Below are 20,220 nucleotides of genomic sequence, written 5' to 3' on the forward strand. Positions count from 1 at the left end.
AAATCATAACTTTCAATCTATTCTTTGCTTGATCCTTGATAAGTGTAAATGTGTTCTTTTTTTGAGGGTATAAATGTATGGCTATGTCTTCTCTTTTTTAGGTTTCCTCTTTAACATACATGCATGTCAGTAATTAAAAGTGTCCCCTAGCTTGCATGAAATTTCAAAAGAAACACACACACACACACACACACACAAGAGTAGTATAAAATTAAGTATATCAGTGAACAAATACCATACAAATGAAATTAAGAACAATGAAAGTAATATTTTCCCGTTGTGTAAAATAATAAATATGAAACTCTTATATGTATTTATCATACAATCTTTTGCAAATTAAATAATATATATATATACACACAGAGAAAGAGAGAGAGAGAGAGAGAGAGAGAGAGAGATTGAAAAGGAAAGAGGGATGAATATTAATGAAGGAAAGATGTTCAATTTGGGACCATATTTGAAGAAGCACCAAAGGGTGGTGTAATTGAGAAGGGGGAACATGATGGCCTACAAAAATTCATGGATTTCTAAAAACTCATTCCATTGAGTGTTGTGGGGGCTACTTCAACAGGAACACATAGGGAAAGGTCTTATATATATGGACCATGGAAATACTCAGCCATGTGATGTGGTGACAACCAAACAAGAGATCAGTACTTACATGGATTCATTGTGAGAATAATGAGACCACCCTTTATGTTAATATATAATATAATGTAATAAAATATACATATATGTATGTGTATATATATATAAGTAAAGAAATTAAATTACTGAAAGATGGTACCAAAGAAAGATGGACCTTTCAGGCATGACTTATCATGTCCAATAAAATGGAGGGGACCAAATATGTAATAGGAGTTAATGTTCTTGTGATGATACCTTTTAACATCCATAGACATGAAAGATAAAGTATTCTTCTTATTTAATTCATCTGTAGGGTTAATTGTGATGAAAACAAAGTAGAGTCTTTTTCACAGTCAATTAAGTGGTCATGATATTATTAATAAATTTAGATGACTTCTCTCAATTAATATCTTTTAGAGTTCAAATGCAGGGAAATCAAAGAAGAGAAAACTCTAGCAACATGCATATGGCTTGATTTCGTTGCTCATCCATCTCAATCAAGACTTGCATTCTAAACTCAAAAAGATAAAGAAACCAAATTAAAAGGAGTTACCCGAAGAATCAAGGTAATATAACAGTTGTATGAACGCTGAATTTTTTTCTGATATCCATTGTAACATCAATCTAATCTTCTACATGGCATCTTTTCATCAAATTAATTTTGTGGTCATCATGCATGCATATATACAGTTCCTTCCTTCCCCATAACTCATATATATATATAGATGTATGACATTATATCATATATATATACAATATTAATCTTCATTGCAAAGTGATGATCTTTAATCACAACAGCAAAGATATATATATTCAAAAGCATGCATGCAAGATGCTGAAAGATAGGAAATGATACATATATATAAACGTAGTCATGTATTTCAATGGTGGCACACTCTCCAACTTAATGAAAAAGAATAATTATGCCTCCCACTAACAGATCAGAGTCCTGTTTATAAATCCTTTATTAAAAAAGTGCTTCAAATGATCCAGTACGACAACTATATATATATATATTTATATATACTGTGGTCCTTATGAGCTCTGAATAACTATCAATTCTATTTCACTCTGGGACACAGCCCTCGTGCTGTGGTCTCTAAATCACTGTATTGCCCATCTCGAGGTCATCTCCCAATCATTTCTCTCCCCCCTGCATGCTCTGCCACCACCTTTTTATCACCCTATTATTAGGGTTTGCATGTGTGTGTGCTTTTACAAATTAAAAACGAATATATATCATTGATTCATAAAAACATGTCATAAAGAGTGATCAAAGGATAACAAATCAAGACAAGATAAGATGCATGGTATAGTATTATGATTTCTATATATATATATATATACACATTTCAACTGTTACATGTACTTGATGATCATGTACTCCATTTTATGTTTCCCTGCTAACATTCTTCACATCAAATAACTAGAAAAGAGATATCATGAAACAAAACATGGTGCATTTTGATAACAAGATACACACATTCTCCCATCATGTTCAAGATGAACACGTGGACCAATAATTAAAAGCAGTGTGTCAAAATGGAAGATATGAGACAAGCCACCCATGATAGAGGCATACATGCATACATATATGAACAGTATCCACTCATCTTAATACCTAATACTATTGTGGACCCAAACAAATAACTCAAAGCTTCAACATGACAGTGATAGCATTACATGCAATGAAAAGAGACAAAGAACTAATGAACTATTGAATAATCACCCACTTGGCCTCTCAAGACTTTTTCCAGCCATTACTATAAGCTTAGAGTTTTCTTCCTTTGTATGTGACCTCACTTCATGAAAATGGTGGTCCTGTGTTTTGTGATCTTCTTTCCGACACCATGATCATCTCTTTGTCTTGAGATGACCACCACCATGGCTTTTAAGGGCCAGACCACACAACCTAAATAGGCATTCATTTGAGTGTTTCCATGTTCAAAGTCATCCAATCAAAGCCTCTACTTTCTCTTTTGGAGTCTGATATTTTGTTATATTAATTTCTCTTGTTGATGTCTTAACCATTCAACGTGGTTCCCACCTTCACCCTTTGAGGGATCCACCATCTCTTTCACCAAAGGACTAGTTTGTTGACTTTATGATTACTCAAATTAATTAAGTTAATTTTAACATTTTGTATTACTCCTTGATTAGATTTGTTCTAAACCAATAGTGCTTTCAATTTAATTCTTTATTGTAATGCATGCTTTTGATTATATGATGTTCCACTTCATGTTTACTTTCACACTGGTAGTATCTTTGCTTCAATGAATCATGCATGGTATGTCTACTTTATTAACATAATCTCATAGAATTCATTGTTAAATTTGGATGCCTCTTATATATGACATCATTGTCAATGCATCACATCTACCTGCTGGACAAGACACATCTTCAAAAGCATAGTAATACATATATATATATATATATGCATATTATAAAGGAAGACTTGATTAATTAATTTCTCCTTCCATAAGCAAGAAATAATTAAATTAATTCACTTCTAGCTCAATCCAAACACATGCATCTTTAATTTCTCAAGATTAACCAATGAACAAATATATTATGATGACTCTTGTTCTCCATTACAACACTAATTAATTAAAGATTTTAATTAATTCTCTTCAATGAATGAAAATTACATAAACATTGAAAACAGTTGTAATTTGATGCATGTGAAAGAAAGGCTAAAATGTCTTGACATATATATATATATATATATATATATATATACTGGTTAATAATTAATTAGACGGTGGGAACAAGGTACACTTTAGGACCAAGAAAAAAACACAGTTTATAGCGTGAATGTGTTGTTTCTGTTAGTTGCGGAAAGTAGAAGGTAGATAGCGACTAAACGATGCTTTTCATTCAGAAAAATGCGAATGGGGGCATCACAATGACGACATTTTAGAAGTTTAAGGAGTGATTAGAGTTGGCATCACATGAAGTTTTCACAAAGATGGTCCCCCAAAATATAACAAATGTGAATGAATGATTATTTGTATCATGTCTTTGGATCCGGTTGGTGTGTCCACACAAGTGTGCCTAAAAACTCATACATGAAGTAACTCAAGATAGTGATTTATTTATTTGTTTATTTTTATTTGGAGATAAAATATATATATAAATTCAAGATTAAGAAATGCATTGTGGTGGAATCCACTAGAAAAAGAACAAATTGAGAAGTTAGATCTACTGTTTTCAATGTTTGATTATGTATATAATAAAACAAATAATGCAAAGATAAGATGTGATCAATTTAATTATATAGCAATATGTGTGAAATTTCAAACTATCAAGGGAGATATGACACCAAACAAGAGCTTGTGACGTGGATATGAAGAATGGAAAAGAGAGGTGAAGATAGTGACAAGTCCATGAAGACTTAAAAGTAGATGGAGGGAAATTATGAGTTTGTGTGTGGAGGTATGTCTATAGTTATCAAGAGGAATAATTAATGGCCAACTTGGCCGTCCATGCCCATGAATGTAAAATGATATAAACAATTTTGAATGTGATCTCTTCCCTTTTTGTAAAAAAATTTTTTAAAAAAAATGTATGACAAAGAATGTGCCCCTGATCTAGTTATGGTTAAAAATAATGTTAATAAACGTTTTCTTCTTTTCTTTCTTATTCTAATTAATTAATGTTTTCCTTTGCTCCTTTTGGCTTTAGTATTTTCTAATTTATATATATATAAGTGAACAACTCATATTTTATTAAAAGGAAAACAAACAACAAACAACATAGAAAAAATAACAATAAAAACAAAATACAACAACAAACAACAAAAACCTAAAAAACTAAGATTTAGCTTACTAATAAAAATAATAACATGATAGATCGACAAAAGTGAATGAAATCTCTACAAAACATTAAAAGTGAACATTTTATTATTTATGTAGTTCATTTTCTCAATTGTTAAATTTTTATTTTTAATTAATAGAAATCACCTTCATTTTTCTTATATGAAGCTCAAGTTTTTTTTTTTTTTTAATTTTCTTTTAAAGAAATGTGGATTAGATATAGATATAATTCAAACTCTCAAACTCTAAGTTTGAAAGAATGGTATAATTAGCCAACTATCAAGGGAAAAGGTGGTTTTGAGTTATATATATATATATATATATATTTCTGTATCCAAAATTTCAAACTAATACACCACTAAACACATCCAATATCTTCAAACCTACAAACTGTAAACTAAATATTGCCAACCTAGAATGCATTAATTGTTTTACATGGTATTTATTATGAGATGTTAAATCTCTGGCACGCAAGGATGGCTGCAAGATTGGTGAAGTTGAATATCGCTGTAAATTAATACATATATATATATATATATATATATATATTGGAATTCATTAAAATAAGAAAGAGTTATAATCCCTGAAGAGCCTCTCTAGTGCATAAATGGCTGATCTATACCTCTCCCAAGTCTCAACAAACACTTGTGAGGACCACTTATCATCCCACACATCTGCAAACACTTTTTTTACATAGTTAAAGAGAGATATAGAGAGAGAGATGACCACACACTGCATGCAGTTATATGTTTCTTCACCTCTTCTTACACTGGTTGTCACACATGCACAGAAACTAGAGATTAAAAAGAGAGAGAGAGAGAGAGAGAGAGAGAGAGAGAGAGTGGTACTTGGTTGTTGTCTGAGGAGCTAAACACCATCCTTGACTTACAGTAGCTCTTGTCAGGCCATCTCCATCTCCATTCTCTTCATAGACCCCACACTTCACCCAACCAACCTATACTTAATTTCTGGATCAATATATATATATACATAGTTTGTTTTAACCCTTTAAGTTATAAACAAACTAATCATATTACTATAATAATTAATTACAGACCAAGAAGAAAGGTAAAAGAGGGATATCAAATCAAAGGGAAAAAAAATCTACACAAAGTACAAAGAGATTCAAAGAGAATAAAATCTCACAAAACTTTTATACTATACTTGCTTATTATTTTTACCACATCATTAATTAGGAATCTCAGAATTCACATCCATTACATATACTCAAATACATTAAATCATGAAATATTTATAATACCATACATTTTTGAAAGACTAGCATAAATCAACAGCAATTTCTTTTTCAAAAACACAATTTGATTACTATATGTTTTCTAGAATATATATATATATATATATATTTATAATATTTCTAAAATAATTTATTTATGTGATCATAAACATGTTTTGCACTTCCTTAATACAAACCACATTCCTATTCCAATACAAGAACATCATCAACAACAATAACAACAACAACAACAAGACCTTCCCAACAAAGAACAAAATATCTACTAGCTTCTTCTTCATCCTCTCCTTAATTTCATGCCAATGAGCGAACAAGAACCAAGAGACTTCATGACCGTAGACTCCTTCTCCCAGCTCCCTTTCATCCGTCCATCCCCTTCCGGCCTCCATAAACCACCACCTTCCTCCTCCTCCTCCTCCTCCTCGGCCATTCGCCTTTTCGGCATCGAGTTTCCTCACAACTCCACTGATGAACAATCACAACAACAACAACAACAACAACAACAACAACAACAACAACAACAAGATCAACAACAAGATCAAGAAGTAGTTCATCTCATAGATCAAACCAACTCCACCACTACAAGTACTCCAAACGGAGACATTAATACAACCAGAAAGTTTGAATGCCACTACTGTTGCCGCAACTTTCCCACTTCTCAAGCTCTCGGAGGTCATCAAAACGCCCACAAACGTGAACGCCAACATGCTAAACGAGCTCACCTTCACTCAGCCATGGCCTCTCTCCACAACCACCACTCAAACAATGCTCATGTTTATGGTGTTTATAATTACCACAGGCTCATCTCCTCCATGCCTTCAGCCACACGTTTCGGTCTCGGTCATGTCTTCGAGCCACCTTCATCGTCTTCTTGGAGTCCTGCCGGAGTTCAGTTCTATGGTGGGCTTGGTTCTGTGTCTCAGCCTATCAATGGTAGTCCTTTACCCGGTCTTTGGAGAGTTTCCGGTGCAACACCGGAGTCGAAGATCTTTTCCGGTGATGGTGATCATGCTTTTAGTACTACTAATTTCAATGCTTTTTCTTCATCTTCATCTCCTTCTTCTCCTTCTTCTTCAATGGTTCGTTCTAAGGAGAACCTTAGTTTGGATCTTCATCTTTGATTGAGGGAAATATTAAGAGTTTCTAATTAGAATATAGTCTTTTTCCCTTTGTTGGGTTTTATTTTTCTTTCAATTCTTGATTCACAGTCATATTTTCCTTTATATTTGTTGAGGAATTAAATGAGTTGGTTCTTATCTATATAGCATGCAAGAACAATCAATTTATCCTGTTTAGTAAATCTGTACTTTATAACCGTTACTTGTTGCACTAGATTTGTGTTCTAGCTTGTTCTTTTAATTTTATTTTATTTTCTCTCTATTTGTTAGTTTTTGTTTTTCTTTTTGCTTGAATGCAAAAGTTAAGGTTGGGAAATAGGTATTGTGATGCTTTACTACTTTTGATTTAAGAGCTACTACTACTACTGCATTAAACAAAGTGTACTGATGATTGGAAGTGTGTTTTCATTGGATACTAAAGAGCACTGCAATGCTTTGTCAGGTACACCTCAATGTTCTTGAACCTTTTCCCAAATGTTTTGCCTTTTCTTTCCTGTTTGATTTGGTCAAAATTTTAATAAATGTTTAGCTAGAACATCTTTGTCATTAGCTGCCCATTTATTTTTAGGTTAGATACATGTTATCTACTAAATTCCAGATGAACATTATTTAGAAATTAGTATGTATGCATTGATTCCAGGATCACAAGAACATCTTCAATTCACATCATACATTTTATATGATAGAGTACCATTCAACAACTCTAATTGCCAAATAAATAAATAAATAAATTCTCAAATTGTCCTTTTTTTTCCCTTTTTTAATTCCACTGTGGATAACTGCATATCAACTAATGAAATAAATTAAACCAGCCAAAAATAACAGATACTTGCATATCAACTAATGATATAAATTAAACCAGCAAAGGTCCATTCTAATCACTTTCAAAAGATACCGATGTTGTCAGTCAAAAATCCTGTTTGGGTGATTAATCAATTTTGGTGCATATTCATGAACTTCAACAATTATTTGGAAAGCACTTATTATGTTGAACTATACATGGCATTAACTCGAATTGAATTTTCATGAACCAAAAATTAAGTAGAATAACAGAGTTGGTTGTTCAAGAATCCGACAAGCAGGGGCGAGGTAAGACGACTCTTATGCTAACATATACACTGGCTGATACAACAAGTTCTCCTACATCCTGGGCAACATGCGCGTACCTCTGTAAATTTAGAACAGGACCAAACACAGCCGCAAGAAAACTCGGGGCAATGGATGCCGAGAGAATTGTAACAGTTTCTGCAGCGAAAGAACCCTGGGCAGCAGCAATTAGAGCTGCAGGGAGATCCACAATGACAGCAATATATCAAGTTCTTTATGTGATTGCATTTGCAGTTTGAACTTTCAGAGCTTGCGGAGTGTCCACCACAGCAGCAAATGCATGAAAAGTCGAAACACAGGATAGTACTGCTCAGAAATTAACCAGTCAACTTAATTACAAAGGGAAATGTAAAAAGATGAAACAGTTAAGCATGATAAAATAAGTTCAGTCTTAACCAATGAATTGAATCAGAGCTAACCTTCAACCTGGAGATTGATTTTGATTTTTCTAAGTTGAATGGAAGTTGGGAAGTAATTAAATTTGGGAGTAAGATTTGAATTTCAAATAAGAGTCCTAAATTGGCACAACAACTATTGTGCTGTTGGTTAAGGTATTTCCTTACATGTTGGGTATTTGTTAGTCTAAAAATTTTCCTTGAAAAAACTATCATACCTTCTCAGGAAGCTTAGCATAGTCTAAACAGAGAATGTCACTCTGATTATCTCAGGACTGCATCAGCAAACATAAAGTCTTTGATGATCATGTGCATGTTTTAAGTTCTGGAAAGGTTTAATCAAAGCCATTAATAGTTGAAACATGAAATATATGTAGCTCTTCTCTTCTCAACTTTTTCACAATCACATGCTTAGCTTTAGTAGGATTTCAGATATTCCGCCACAACAATAGAGATCATCGTAGCAATGGTCAGTGTGAACTAAACCAACTAGTTGGCTAGCATGTTTTAAGAGGACTCACAGATTCAATATAATTAGTATTGCAAATCCACCTCAATGACTTCAATAAAGGCCAATTCTACTATGTAGGATTTTCATAAGTCCATTCCTTTCTTTTGTTAACTTAGTAATTCTGTTTACAGACATAGTAAAAGCAAGATTTCATATCCATAAATAGTGAAAGCACAACAAGTTCTTCAATTAAAATAAATAAATTCCTTGAGCTTTAGAAAGGCAATCAACTTTCCCAGTCCTAAACACATAACCATCATATAAACTTTAGCTCTGTTTGCATTGAGGGTTAGGCAGAGGAGATGCTGAGGAATAAAGAAAGTAGTTTACTTGAGTTTGGTTGCATTAACAACAAAATAACACACACAACAAATAATTCAAAAAATTACAGAACTTCTTCCTTCTTTTTTTCCTTGCTCCTCTACATTTGCCTCATCAATTCAAACATGATAGAACAGAAATCACATTCAAGAAGCCATTAAGAGTCAAGAAGAATTCAAAGGTACCTCAGCCACTTGAAAACACCACATGACTTACTTCTCCTCTCATTCCTATGCAAAAAGAGAAAACAAACAACAAAAAGTCAAAACTAAGACACTAACAACAAAATCAACAACACCTTCACTCCAAACGAAACAATGTAGTAGTCCAAAAGAAGAAGAAAAAGAAGAAGCATAAGGCATACACAGGCACAATAGGATCTGGATTCATCCCCATCATGTACTCATCCAACCTATCAAACCAAAGAAAACCCCCCATAAAAATCCAATCTTTAATCAAGCATTCAAGTTTCCAACTTGAAAAACACTCACTCCTTGCAACAACCAGACGCTGATTGAAGTTGAACCTCCTCCAAAGACTTCAACTCTTCCTGCAAGATTCACCCCCTCAAAAGAAACAGAGTAACCAAATCACAAATCAATCAATCAAACAACCAAACAATCACCTGAAGAAGTCCAATCTCACGGGACATAAACTGTAGCTCAGCTTGAAGACGGTGGCGACCAAAGACATCAGGAGGAGAGCGTGGCACCGGCGCCGCCATGAGTGACCAATGCAAAGAGTACAAGAGGAGATAAAGAGCAGTAATATAACTAAGAAAACGAGAAGAGTGTGGAGCGTCGCGGTGAGCTGCGGCGCTTCTGGGAGAAGTAGTAAGAGTACGAGTAGAAGAAGAAGTAGAAGGAGGTCCCATGAATGGTACTTTGATTGGATGGTGTTTGAAGTGAATAGTTTGGCATTTAATGTGAAGAGACTTGAGATTGTGACAAGGACTAGTGAGGAAAAAATTAAAAATAAATAAAAGCCTGCACTTCTCTTCTTTTGTTTTTGTTTTTTTCTTTAATTTTTAAATACGACATGCAGTTATCAGGTGCATGCATTATGTACTTGGTGCTCTCTCGTTACCTTCTTTTTTTAATAAATTTATAGATTTATCCATTTTATTTAAAAAAATTAATCGTTTAATTTCACTCAGTGAAACTCGATATATCTTTCTTAGATCAAGTCCAAACCTCAAATTGTATATACAGATAATCCGTCAAGGCAATTTCTTTGGCGTGATGAGTTTTTTTTCAAACTCATGTAGAAAGTTCTTAGATAATCAAATAATAAATTTATATTTACGATCAGAGACTCATTATAGATCTAGTAAAATTTAAATTCGAGATTTAAACTTCTCTCACTTTTCACTTAATTGATTATTATTATTATTATTATTTTGATAAAGTTGACAAATGACAAAAAGTAAAGTACAAACGAATACGGAGGTGCATTAGTTATGGTGATTTAACAGATTTTTTGGGAATACCATGTAACTTTAGAAGGGAGAACGAGAGGTAATCCTCACGCAGAAACTCCCATAAGGGATTCTAAATATAAATTATAATTTGAGAGATTCGAACTTGAGATCTCTCAATCACAACTATGGTAAGAATGATAATTTTTATTTTAATATATAAATGATTTTAATAGATTAGGTGAAAAAAAGATTGTTATAATTTTGAAATTAATGGTAAGAATGGTAAAGGAAAGAAAGGAAAGGAAGAAGGGAATCTGGGAATATTTGGAAATAGATGGAGGACATGACAGTGGACATGTGTGAGTGTTTTGCAGTTGGCATTGATGTTTGCATAGAAATGGGAAGAAAGTGGGGTCTGGGGAGACATCACATGGATTCTATAATGAAATGTTGGAAACTATTTCTCTGGGTAAAAGATGTTGCGTCCAGTTCAATCTGTTTGTAAACAAACAGCCCCACGCTTGACCGTGCACCCTGTTTTGTCTTGTCCCTTCAAATACCTAACAAGAAATATATATAGAATGCCATGCCTTAGCTTAATGGCACCAAAAGTCCCATTCCTGTTGATGAGACTTTGAATCTCGTTATGTATAGTGATATAATCAATTGAGTTCAAGTTAGAACAACAAGCTACTCAAGTTTGAGTTCAGTTGAATATTTGATACTTGATATTTGGTTTGAATTCTATCGAATTTTGTTTTCGTAACTTGAGCTCAACTCGATACATAAATCGAGCTATTTGAACTCACTCAATTAAAGCTCAATAAATGATAATAAACTCGACTTATTTATAAATATTATTATACTCGAATTCGAGCTTGAGCTCGAACGCAATTATATATATAAAACAAACTAATATATAGTATATATATACACAAATATGACTATTCAATTAAAGCTCGCAAACACTTGAGCCAAGTATTAAAATGCTCAAATTCGGATCGCTCGACTACTCGAGTTGCTTGAGCTCGAGCTCTACTCAACCATAAGCGAGTCGAGTTCAAGCTTTCCCTAAATCGAAACTCAAAGTGTATCATTTACATCCCCTAATTGTGTCAAGTAAGAACATATCGAATATTTAAAAAATTAATGCACATCTCTTACATGTAACTTATTCATTTTATAAATACTCTTTTAATTTTTTTTTTTTCCTTCAAACTAAAGTTCGTAGTAGATGGAGGAGTGTAACTAACCCATCCAAAGTCAAGGATTTAAAGAGACTAAAGTGAGGAGACTCCTCATCAGGAAACGAACAGAACTAGACATTTTGTACATCTTTCTTGTTGGGAGTTATCCTCCAATTAATGACCTGATGAGTTCCATTTATACTCATGAGTCTAAACTATCCTTAAAAAATTGATGAACATCATATGATAGAAAATCCCTTACACTCGGAATTAATAGTGCAGTCATAAATGAATGATTTTTATTTTGAACGATCATGTTTTCCACCTCTTCTTTTACTACTATTTATCACTATCTGATCACTTAAAACATTTTTTACAATTCTAATTGATTCCAATGCATTTGTTCTTGCACTCTAACTTCCTATGTTTTTGCTTTTTGTATTTATAATCTCTATCTGTCTCTCTAAAATGTTTTGAGTTGTTTATTTTTTTTCTAAATAAAATTACTTGCAGAGTTTTGGTAATCCATTGAAACAGGGATTTGATAAGGATAAAACTGTCCATTTTGATGTTTTTTTTCTTTCCTTATTTTATTGTATTTCATTAAATCGATGATCTATGGTCAGAGTATTGGAATGACTTTCAATAAAATCATTAAAAAAAGAAAAATTGATGATTTTGCCTTTGACTAGCTGCTTGGAATGTGGTATTGATCACCATGTGGGACCAGCATATAGTTTGGGGGAAAATATATTGAAAATTCATAAGGTAATAAATATAGAAATATAAAATTCATTTGATAAAATTAAAATTTCAGAAGACGCTGAAAAACTAAGCTTAAACCATTGAGTTCAAAAGACAGTGTTTAATAAAATATTAATTATATGCATGTATATATATTTGATTAGTTGAGATCATTTAGAAGAATATATAAATATACACAAAACATCATCTGTAGATGCCTTCAAATATAAACTTCTACACATGATGAAAAATAAGAGAGTTTGAAAGGACTAGTGGAGTTAGAATTTAAAAAGAGTGAAAAACATATAAGATTAGGATTTAAAAAAAGATTCAAAAGAGAGGTTATTTGAATTAGAATTTTTTATGGAGGAAAGTGTTAGATGATAATCCAATAATTTCATAGACATCCATAAATTTTAATTCTAAAGATGAATGCCCATAATAGACTCGGGCTCATATATATATATATATATATATATATACTCATGGTAATGTTGTTTTTCTTTATATTTATTGTTCTAGTTAGTGCACTTCTTGTTGCTTCCACTGCTAATAAAATTTACATTTTTATGTTTTAAGTTATTTTCCTACTCCTCCTTTCTCTTTATTTTAATCAATGCGATTTGATTAATTTTTTTGAAAAAAAAGAAAAACAAGGTTTGATTTTATTTATCTAATAATAAACAAAACTTTTTAAAACCTTAAACTAATTGAACTGAATTTTTTTCAGTTCTATGTGAATTGGTTTGATTAACTTTCAACGAAATTAGTATATAAATAAAAAGGTAAAAAAAAAAAATTCTGCCTTACTAACAAAAACTTTTTATTAAAATAGATAAAACTTTCTTTGAAATTTTTTTTTTAATATCCTCATTTTCTTGTTTAAAAAATAGAGGAATCACCCACATCAACTAATGTTGTCAGACTAACTTCTCACGCAGCTAAAGTATAGAGTTACCGGCCCTATATGTGTTGTGAAGATGATGATATATTCTCATCTCTTCTAAACCCTCTTCTATCTCTTCTTCACTTGTACTTCAAAGAGAAAAATCTACTTTTATTTATTAGCTTAATTGTCATTTTCTCTGATTACATGAGCATGTAAAAAATCTTTAATACTCTTTAAAAAGAATAACAATAACAATAAAACGTATAGCCAAAAAAGCTCATAGGTCAACAACACAATCATACTTAAAGTTAAATGAGGTAGAAAGACTTTCATTATCCCCGAATTCAACTTTTTTTCAATAACAAAATAGCAATAACAAGTCTCCAGTATAAGTTCAGACTTGCAGCCTGAGTTTTGTGTTTCCGGGATGAGAGTACACGGTTGGATATTCACTTCTCGGGCATGTATATGCCCATATAGATATCCCTTCAATACAATATAGGTCATTGAAAGGATTTTGGAGGACTCACCAAAAGCACTAAAGCCAGGATCTTTGAAATAATTAATTCCTATTTAAAGAGTGCATAATTACATGGATAAGCTCATAGCAACCCATCAATTTTGGATCCAATTCGAGATTTTTCTTAGTAGGCATCGAGAAAAAATTGGAATGTAATAATATCAATTCATACATAAGAAAAAGTTCTCTATTGATTCAAATATAATATAGTACCTATGGACTACGGATGAAGTAGGAAAAATCTGAAAGTTTCACATAGTACTCTTGACCGAAAAATCAATGAATTGTAAAAGATTGGATTATTCACTTTGTTAAAAAAAATTTATAAAAAAAGACAAAGCATATATTAATATATTATTATTTTTTTTTTATTTTTCATAATTTTTAACAAAATAGAAAATCATTTATTCAGACATAAGTGCATAGATATATATATTATATAATTACTCCACAAGGTCTACGGCACGACAAAATATGGAACATGAGAAGCCACATAGAGGCGCTATATTACATAAAAACCCCTAAAATTCTACTTATTTACCACCAGTTGCCCCTGCAATCTTCTCTGCCTCGAGATCAGCAGCCATCTTGAGAAAGCTATGGCCATCGTCCTCGACGGCGATCTGGATCGGCGACGATCCAAGTCCATCGGCGATGGCAAGCATGATCCGGCGCATCTCCGACCGGAACTCGTCCCGATCCACCGATCCGGACTGGTCAAGGTCGAACTGGTCAAAGATGGAGTCGTAGAGCGCCGCGATCTCTGCTGGTGGTGTCACGCTGTCCTCGCCGAAGTGACTTTCAAAGAGCCGAAACGTCTCGAGTGCTCGACGGAGCTCGGCACGGGAGAGAACTCCATCGCCGTTGAGGTCAAGAGCGGTGAATTTCTCGTTGACGCTGCGGCTGAAGACCTCTTCGTTGCCGACGAAGTCGCGAACTGTGGAACCATCCAGAATCACCACTCCCATCCTTCTTTCTCTCTCGATCGAGATGAGGGTTGTTCGGTGGAGATAGAGATGAGAGTTGTGTTCAGACTAAATTACCCAAATGCCCTTGGGCATATACAGCGTGGCAATCACGATTAAAAAAACAAATTTGTTTGAAAGCACAATGAAATCACAAGCAATTCAACATAAAAGTCCATATGAAAAAAAAATCAAAATAATAATGCATTAAAATATCATATATATATATATATATATATGTATGTATATTTTTATGGCATGTCATTTTGGATATTTGACGGTGAAATACGGTGATGAATCATGAGGCATTCTGGAGAGCCCTCTCGTTGGCATCGTTTGAGCATAGCCTGGAATAGAGCAAAGGGCAGACCTGGAGACAACTTCAAGGATTCACAAATTGGTAAACAAAACCAAAACAAGCACTTCAGTCCCCTACAATGCATTCACTTTTGATCTTCGGATGGGCATTTTCCAATGCTTGCTTCCAAGTTATTCTGAAGTTTATTGGGTGTTAATGACCACAGTCACAAGAGGATGATACGTAATCTTGCAATAGATAATCCAATAACAGACAATCAATTTGTCCAAAGCTGTCTGCGGGAATGGTGAAAGAAGGGTCACATTTTAGTTCAAAGCCTAGGCACAATGTCACTAGTATTAAGATAGTCATAGACAATAATAAAAATACAAAACAACAAATGGAAAATTTTATTAAATAAATACAGAGCTGAAGATTGCCATTAACACAACCGGCTGTGTATGATCTGAGTATGGAAAAGCATTTCAATATCCATGTTAAGCCAATGACTATGTTCAAAACAATAATAAGCTATTAACTTTGGACCCAAATAGCCAACTGAGTTCTTAATCAGAAACACTCAGATGGTCACAATCCTCCAAAATGAACAAGAATGAATTTCAAGCAGTTATCAATAGTCGCATGTTTTAATAGACAAATGGCACAATATTGTTAAAGGTTTCCAAGGAAAACCCCTCCTAAGAATCAAGCAAGCCAAATGGCTCTTCTCCACATCAAGCTTGCAATAAATGGAAATCACATCATTTGCACGTTGAGATCAATCATATAAATAGCACAAATATCACAGAAACATCAACTGATGACCTCTTAAGAGTGAACTTCACTTAGTTTCTGCTACAGCTTCAATAGCGTCCAAATTATTCAATGAAGTGAGTTCATGTTGCTGAAAACCTGGGGGAAGTTCAAACAATGCGCCACTACCACAATCTTTGACAACAGCTCGAGCTAAGGCAATACCCAAAGCTCGAGATACAGGGACAGCAACAGCATTGCCTACTTGAATGTAACTGTCAATGAGGGAAATATATTAAAATGATTTCAAAACAGACCACTGAGCAGCCAAAACTTATTTATTGAGAAAGTAGGAAAATCACCGTTCTTTTATAGGACCACGAAGTTGATAATAATCAGGGAACCCCTGAAGCCTTGCATTTTCTCGGATGGAAAGAACTCGATCTTGCTCTGGATGCAAAATTACCTTAAAAATAAAATGTAAACCCTCAACAAGAGACATGGTGATCAGAGAAACATATTTAGGAATATCAAGTGTTCAACAAGATATCAAGAACCTGATTGTGTGGCTCGGCTCTAGTAACAACAGTTGGAACAGTTTCATCCCACCATAACCGACCAAAAGGCCTGAAATCAATAGCAACACGAATAAAAGTTTAAGACATCAACCATAAAAATAATAAATTTGACCAAAATAAATGTGGAGTAGCCTACTTGGGTGATTTTCCTTTGATGAAAGACATGCAATAATCAGGAACCTACAAGAGTAGAAACATGAGCATTAATGCTAGTGAAATGAATGAAAGGGACACAACAAGATAATAATGAGATTACCAATGGTTTTCCTGATGGTAAATACACTCGAGGAAATTTCTGGATCCCATTCAACAACATTATCTTCACCTACTCTGACGCCTGAAAGATCCCTAAAGTTCGCTCCCTAAAAGCTCCACAAAAACATGAATGAGCCAAGCAAGAGAATTTTAAACAAGCTGTATGTTGTAGTACTACTAATTACCTTCCGCTTGGGGATAGCACAAACACGCTGATAATCATCATCATTAAGTTCCAATGGTCGATGATCAAAGAGGCAAGCCTTTTTTGATGATTTTGCTCCCACTTGACGGGAACCAGTTAATTCTACAAAAACATTTTATCCATGAACATAAGTACAAAAAACATTTTAGGCAAATGAGTCTATACAGCATGGATCAAGGACACTAAAAGACAAATAACTACTGTTGGAAAGATATCTCAAGCAAAAACACACCTAAATTCATAGGAATAATAATTGGTAAGAACAACAAAAAGGGCAGCTAAAGCGCAATACATATTAAAAGAAAGCCACATTGAAGTAGCCAATTAGTTTAGATCATACCGTCCCTAGTCAATCTTATCATCCGCTGAAAATTTGTTATGGGTGGTTGGTCATAAGGCATCTCATCTCTCTTCTCAGCATTAGTAATCTAAAACAAATAAAAAATAAACATAATACAAGAATAACAATTGTAAGTAATGTTTAAATTAAAATAAAAAAAAAACAATATCATTATAAACATACCGGGGGAAGATCACGGATGGCATCTCCCAATAAAAGAGCTTTTTCAAGAGTAGGCCTCTGAGATTCGTCATATGCAACAACATTTGACTGAGGAAGAAATCACCATCATTAAATGGGTGTAAAATAAATACAAAAGTTTTTAAAAAAATGTATATTATATGCAACCTCAAACTCATTAGGGCACCCTCCACGTATAACAACATCATGAGTTGGGTAAGGAAATTGTGGCAACACCTACATTCAAAAAGAATTATTTAACTACAACATCCAAAAATAAGTAAAATTTTATTAAATAAAACAAAAAATTAATTAGAGACCTCTGTCGAAAGGGCACCCCACAAAAAGACCCGCATTCGGAATTGCGGAAGGCCATAACATCCAGCGACCATAAGTCCCATCCTTGCTTGGTAGTTCATAGAGACCAATCGACTAATAGCATATCTTCCAAGAAAACCACGAGCAAACTTCAACATGTCGACCACATTTTCCATAAGGATATATTTGGGTTTTAAAAACTCAACGATATCCATAAACACAACAACTTGTTTATTCTTGGGATCTTGAAGTGGAGCATCGGATTGACGAAATCTATTGAATCCACTGATTCCTTGACATGGTGGCCCTCCGCAAATAACATCTGCACTGCCCTGTGGAATAGGAGACACTTAAGAACACGCTAAGCAAAATCTCACCCAAAATACAACATAATTATTACTGGCAATGGTAATATATTCCGCTTGTATCCACTTGTAACAAAATCTTTTATCCTTTCCTGACATTTCCTGCAAAATGAAATGCAAGCACAAGTCAAATGTTAGAAAAGCTAATCAATTCCAATCAAGCTGAAACAGTACCTCAACCCATCAAGAGGCTCCCATGTATCCTCACTCGGCCCATAACCCTTCCACCTCACCTGTAGATAAACTAATATTGATTTAGTTATAAGAGATAACAGAACAGCAAAGGACGGACAAAGATGATAAAAGAGCTCAAATGTATGCTACCTTGAAATGCAATCCCACTTTGCTAAGTTTGGCAGGATCACCGTAACAAATTCCCACTATTTTTCCTACTTCAAATTCCCCCTTAGGCACCTCAGAGGAATCTTCAAGATCATCTTCATCGTCATCATTTAACATACAACCATCATCAAAGTAACTTTGAGTTCCAATAAGGGAGAAACGCTTGCATAGTTTCTCCCATTCTTGCAGTAACATGAGAAAATTCTCAGCATCTTCATTCCGAACCTTTAAAAAAATAATACAGCGAAGCATAAAGAATATTGGCAATAAGCATTGGACTATTACAAACAAACAACTGAAAATTATCAGGATATAAATTTAAATATATTTATATACAACTGAATATTGTCAGGACATATGTATATATATATATACACATATACTTCTTTTGTGTATGACATAGTAAATGATTAACTAAATTACCTCAGTATGTGGATGATTTAATTTAAGACTCTCACAAGCAAAACTATTTAAGTCCACTGCCCATCGCTGCAATTAACAAAATTAATAGCATTTAGCGTAAAGAACATACATCAAAATATTATTTGACACAATGTGAAAACTTACTGTTTGTAAATTTGTGCCAGCAAAATTCGCTCCCAAGCACAATCCAGTCGACATAGCCCCGCACCCAGAATAAAGATCAAGAAGTGTCAACCTCGTTTTCCCAATAGACAGTGAAGATTCGGAATCAGATGTCACTGATGACATAGGGCTGTGTAACCCATCTATTGCCAAAACAACATCGACATTTAAAATTGGTGAGAAAACTAAATGAAAGGTAAAAAGAAAAAAAAAAAAAAACAACTCAAACATAAGTTAAAGAAAAAAATATAGGTACCAATGGGAAGATTGGCAAAGGAAGTATATGAAGTTGAATATGACATATCATAGTAGAGATCACACTCAGGTATACTCTTTTCTTTTTCATGCAAATCAATCTATGCAAGTAACCATAATTAAAGAAAAAAAGAAATTAGACATAGACCAAAAGATAATATGTAAAATTTGAGAAGTGATAGATAAAAGAGAATAATTACATTTGGTGCTACATGAACGATTTTGATCTTAGAAACAATGCACTCCAATGGATTGTCATTTTTATCCTCTGACAAGAATACTCTGCGTGGATCATGTAAGCAATCGCTATCCTTGATCACCTAATTTGAAATAAAAATAGGAAATTAGAAAATTTTGACCTTAACCACTAACTACACCATAAGAAAATAAAACATACAGTGTCTTTGGCTCTGTAAAACCATTGTGCAGTGAAGTATAACTGACGGTTGGATGACTCAAAGAATTCTACAATTCGACAAATGAAATTGTCCTCACCATCATCATTCTGGAAGAGAAATTTAAACAAAAAAACAACACAAGCAATAAGGTTATGAGAAAACAGAGATAGAAAAATGATTTTTTAAAAAAAAATAACAACTAAATAATAAAATGCCTATTGAGTGCACATTTAGTTTAGATGGAAATGTACATTGAACATGTGACCATTTAGCTAAAAGACTTCATCTAGTGATACAACTAAACAAAAATTGTTTGCCAATACTTAGACTTGCTCATCTAAATACTAGACTGCAGCTAGTATTTAAAATTGCTCATAAGAAGTTGGTAGGACCTACACTCCATGGTTTAAAATAATAATAATTTGTTACTCATAAACGCAAAGCGTATGTGTAAACAAATACCAATAATAATTAACA

General features: G+C 33.4%; 4 protein-coding genes across 5 annotated transcripts; 1 reads left to right on the plus strand and 3 right to left on the minus strand.

The window, feature by feature from the left end:
• The first annotated feature begins 5,863 nt into the window (after positions 1-5,863).
• Positions 5,864-6,862, plus strand: LOC120283031 (zinc finger protein 8-like). Its single transcript, XM_039289857.1, has one exon. It carries the CDS (start codon positions 5,991-5,993, stop codon positions 6,813-6,815), a length of 825 nt encoding a protein of 274 aa, XP_039145791.1. The 5' UTR covers positions 5,864-5,990; the 3' UTR covers positions 6,816-6,862.
• A 902-nt stretch (positions 6,863-7,764) lies between these two features.
• Positions 7,765-10,006, minus strand: LOC120283032 (guanine nucleotide-binding protein subunit gamma 3-like). Of its 2 annotated transcripts, XM_039289859.1 has the most exons (5): positions 9,772-10,001; positions 9,638-9,696; positions 9,511-9,558; positions 9,332-9,376; positions 7,765-8,225 (listed from the first exon to the last, which is right to left on the minus strand). In XM_039289859.1, exons 1-5 carry the CDS (start codon positions 9,868-9,870, stop codon positions 7,919-7,921), a joined length of 558 nt encoding a protein of 185 aa, XP_039145793.1. In that variant the 5' UTR covers positions 9,871-10,001; the 3' UTR covers positions 7,765-7,918. The 2 variants fall into 2 exon arrangements, with proteins under 2 accessions (XP_039145793.1, XP_039145794.1); XM_039289860.1 differs by lacking the exon at positions 9,511-9,558 and having other exon boundaries at positions 9,772-10,006.
• Positions 10,007-14,309: 4,303 nt separating this feature from the next.
• Positions 14,310-14,938, minus strand: LOC120282365. The gene has a single exon (XM_039289171.1). It carries the CDS (start codon positions 14,872-14,874, stop codon positions 14,440-14,442), a length of 435 nt encoding a protein of 144 aa, XP_039145105.1. The 5' UTR covers positions 14,875-14,938; the 3' UTR covers positions 14,310-14,439.
• A 698-nt stretch (positions 14,939-15,636) lies between these two features.
• Positions 15,637-19,659, minus strand: LOC120282473 (DNA (cytosine-5)-methyltransferase CMT3-like). The gene is given in 18 exon segments (XM_039289297.1): positions 15,637-16,197; positions 16,285-16,388; positions 16,480-16,549; positions 16,637-16,680; positions 16,757-16,783; positions 16,785-16,862; positions 16,941-17,062; positions 17,301-17,388; positions 17,484-17,570; positions 17,649-17,717; positions 17,801-18,130; positions 18,199-18,265; positions 18,338-18,396; positions 18,488-18,730; positions 18,929-18,994; positions 19,073-19,233; positions 19,347-19,446; positions 19,546-19,659. Coding segments are annotated over 17 exon segments (1,848 nt in total). The 5' UTR covers positions 19,393-19,446; positions 19,546-19,659; the 3' UTR covers positions 15,637-16,010.
• Positions 19,660-20,220: the final 561 nt, after the last annotated feature.

Source organism: Dioscorea cayenensis, chromosome 18, assembly GCF_009730915.1.
Source record: "Dioscorea cayenensis subsp. rotundata cultivar TDr96_F1 chromosome 18, TDr96_F1_v2_PseudoChromosome.rev07_lg8_w22 25.fasta, whole genome shotgun sequence".
Lineage (NCBI taxonomy): Eukaryota > Viridiplantae > Streptophyta > Magnoliopsida > Dioscoreales > Dioscoreaceae > Dioscorea > Dioscorea cayenensis.

Bases quoted from the DNA above. Each gene is read 5' to 3' on its own strand.
- LOC120283031 (XM_039289857.1), top strand. From the start codon at position 5,991: ATGCCAATGAGCGAACAAGAACCAAGAGACTTCATGACCGTAGACTCC.
- LOC120283032 (XM_039289859.1), bottom strand. From the start codon at position 9,870: ATGGCGGCGCCGGTGCCACGCTCTCCTCCTGATGTCTTTGGTCGCCAC. The intron at 9,697-9,771 runs GTGATTGTTTGG...TGAATCTTGCAG, and splicing joins GTGAGATTGGACTTCTTCAG to GAAGAGTTGAAGTCTTTGGA. The intron at 9,559-9,637 runs GTGAGTGTTTTT...TTGGTTTGATAG, and splicing joins GCGTCTGGTTGTTGCAAGGA to GTTGGATGAGTACATGATGG.
- LOC120282365 (XM_039289171.1), bottom strand. From the start codon at position 14,874: ATGGGAGTGGTGATTCTGGATGGTTCCACAGTTCGCGACTTCGTCGGC.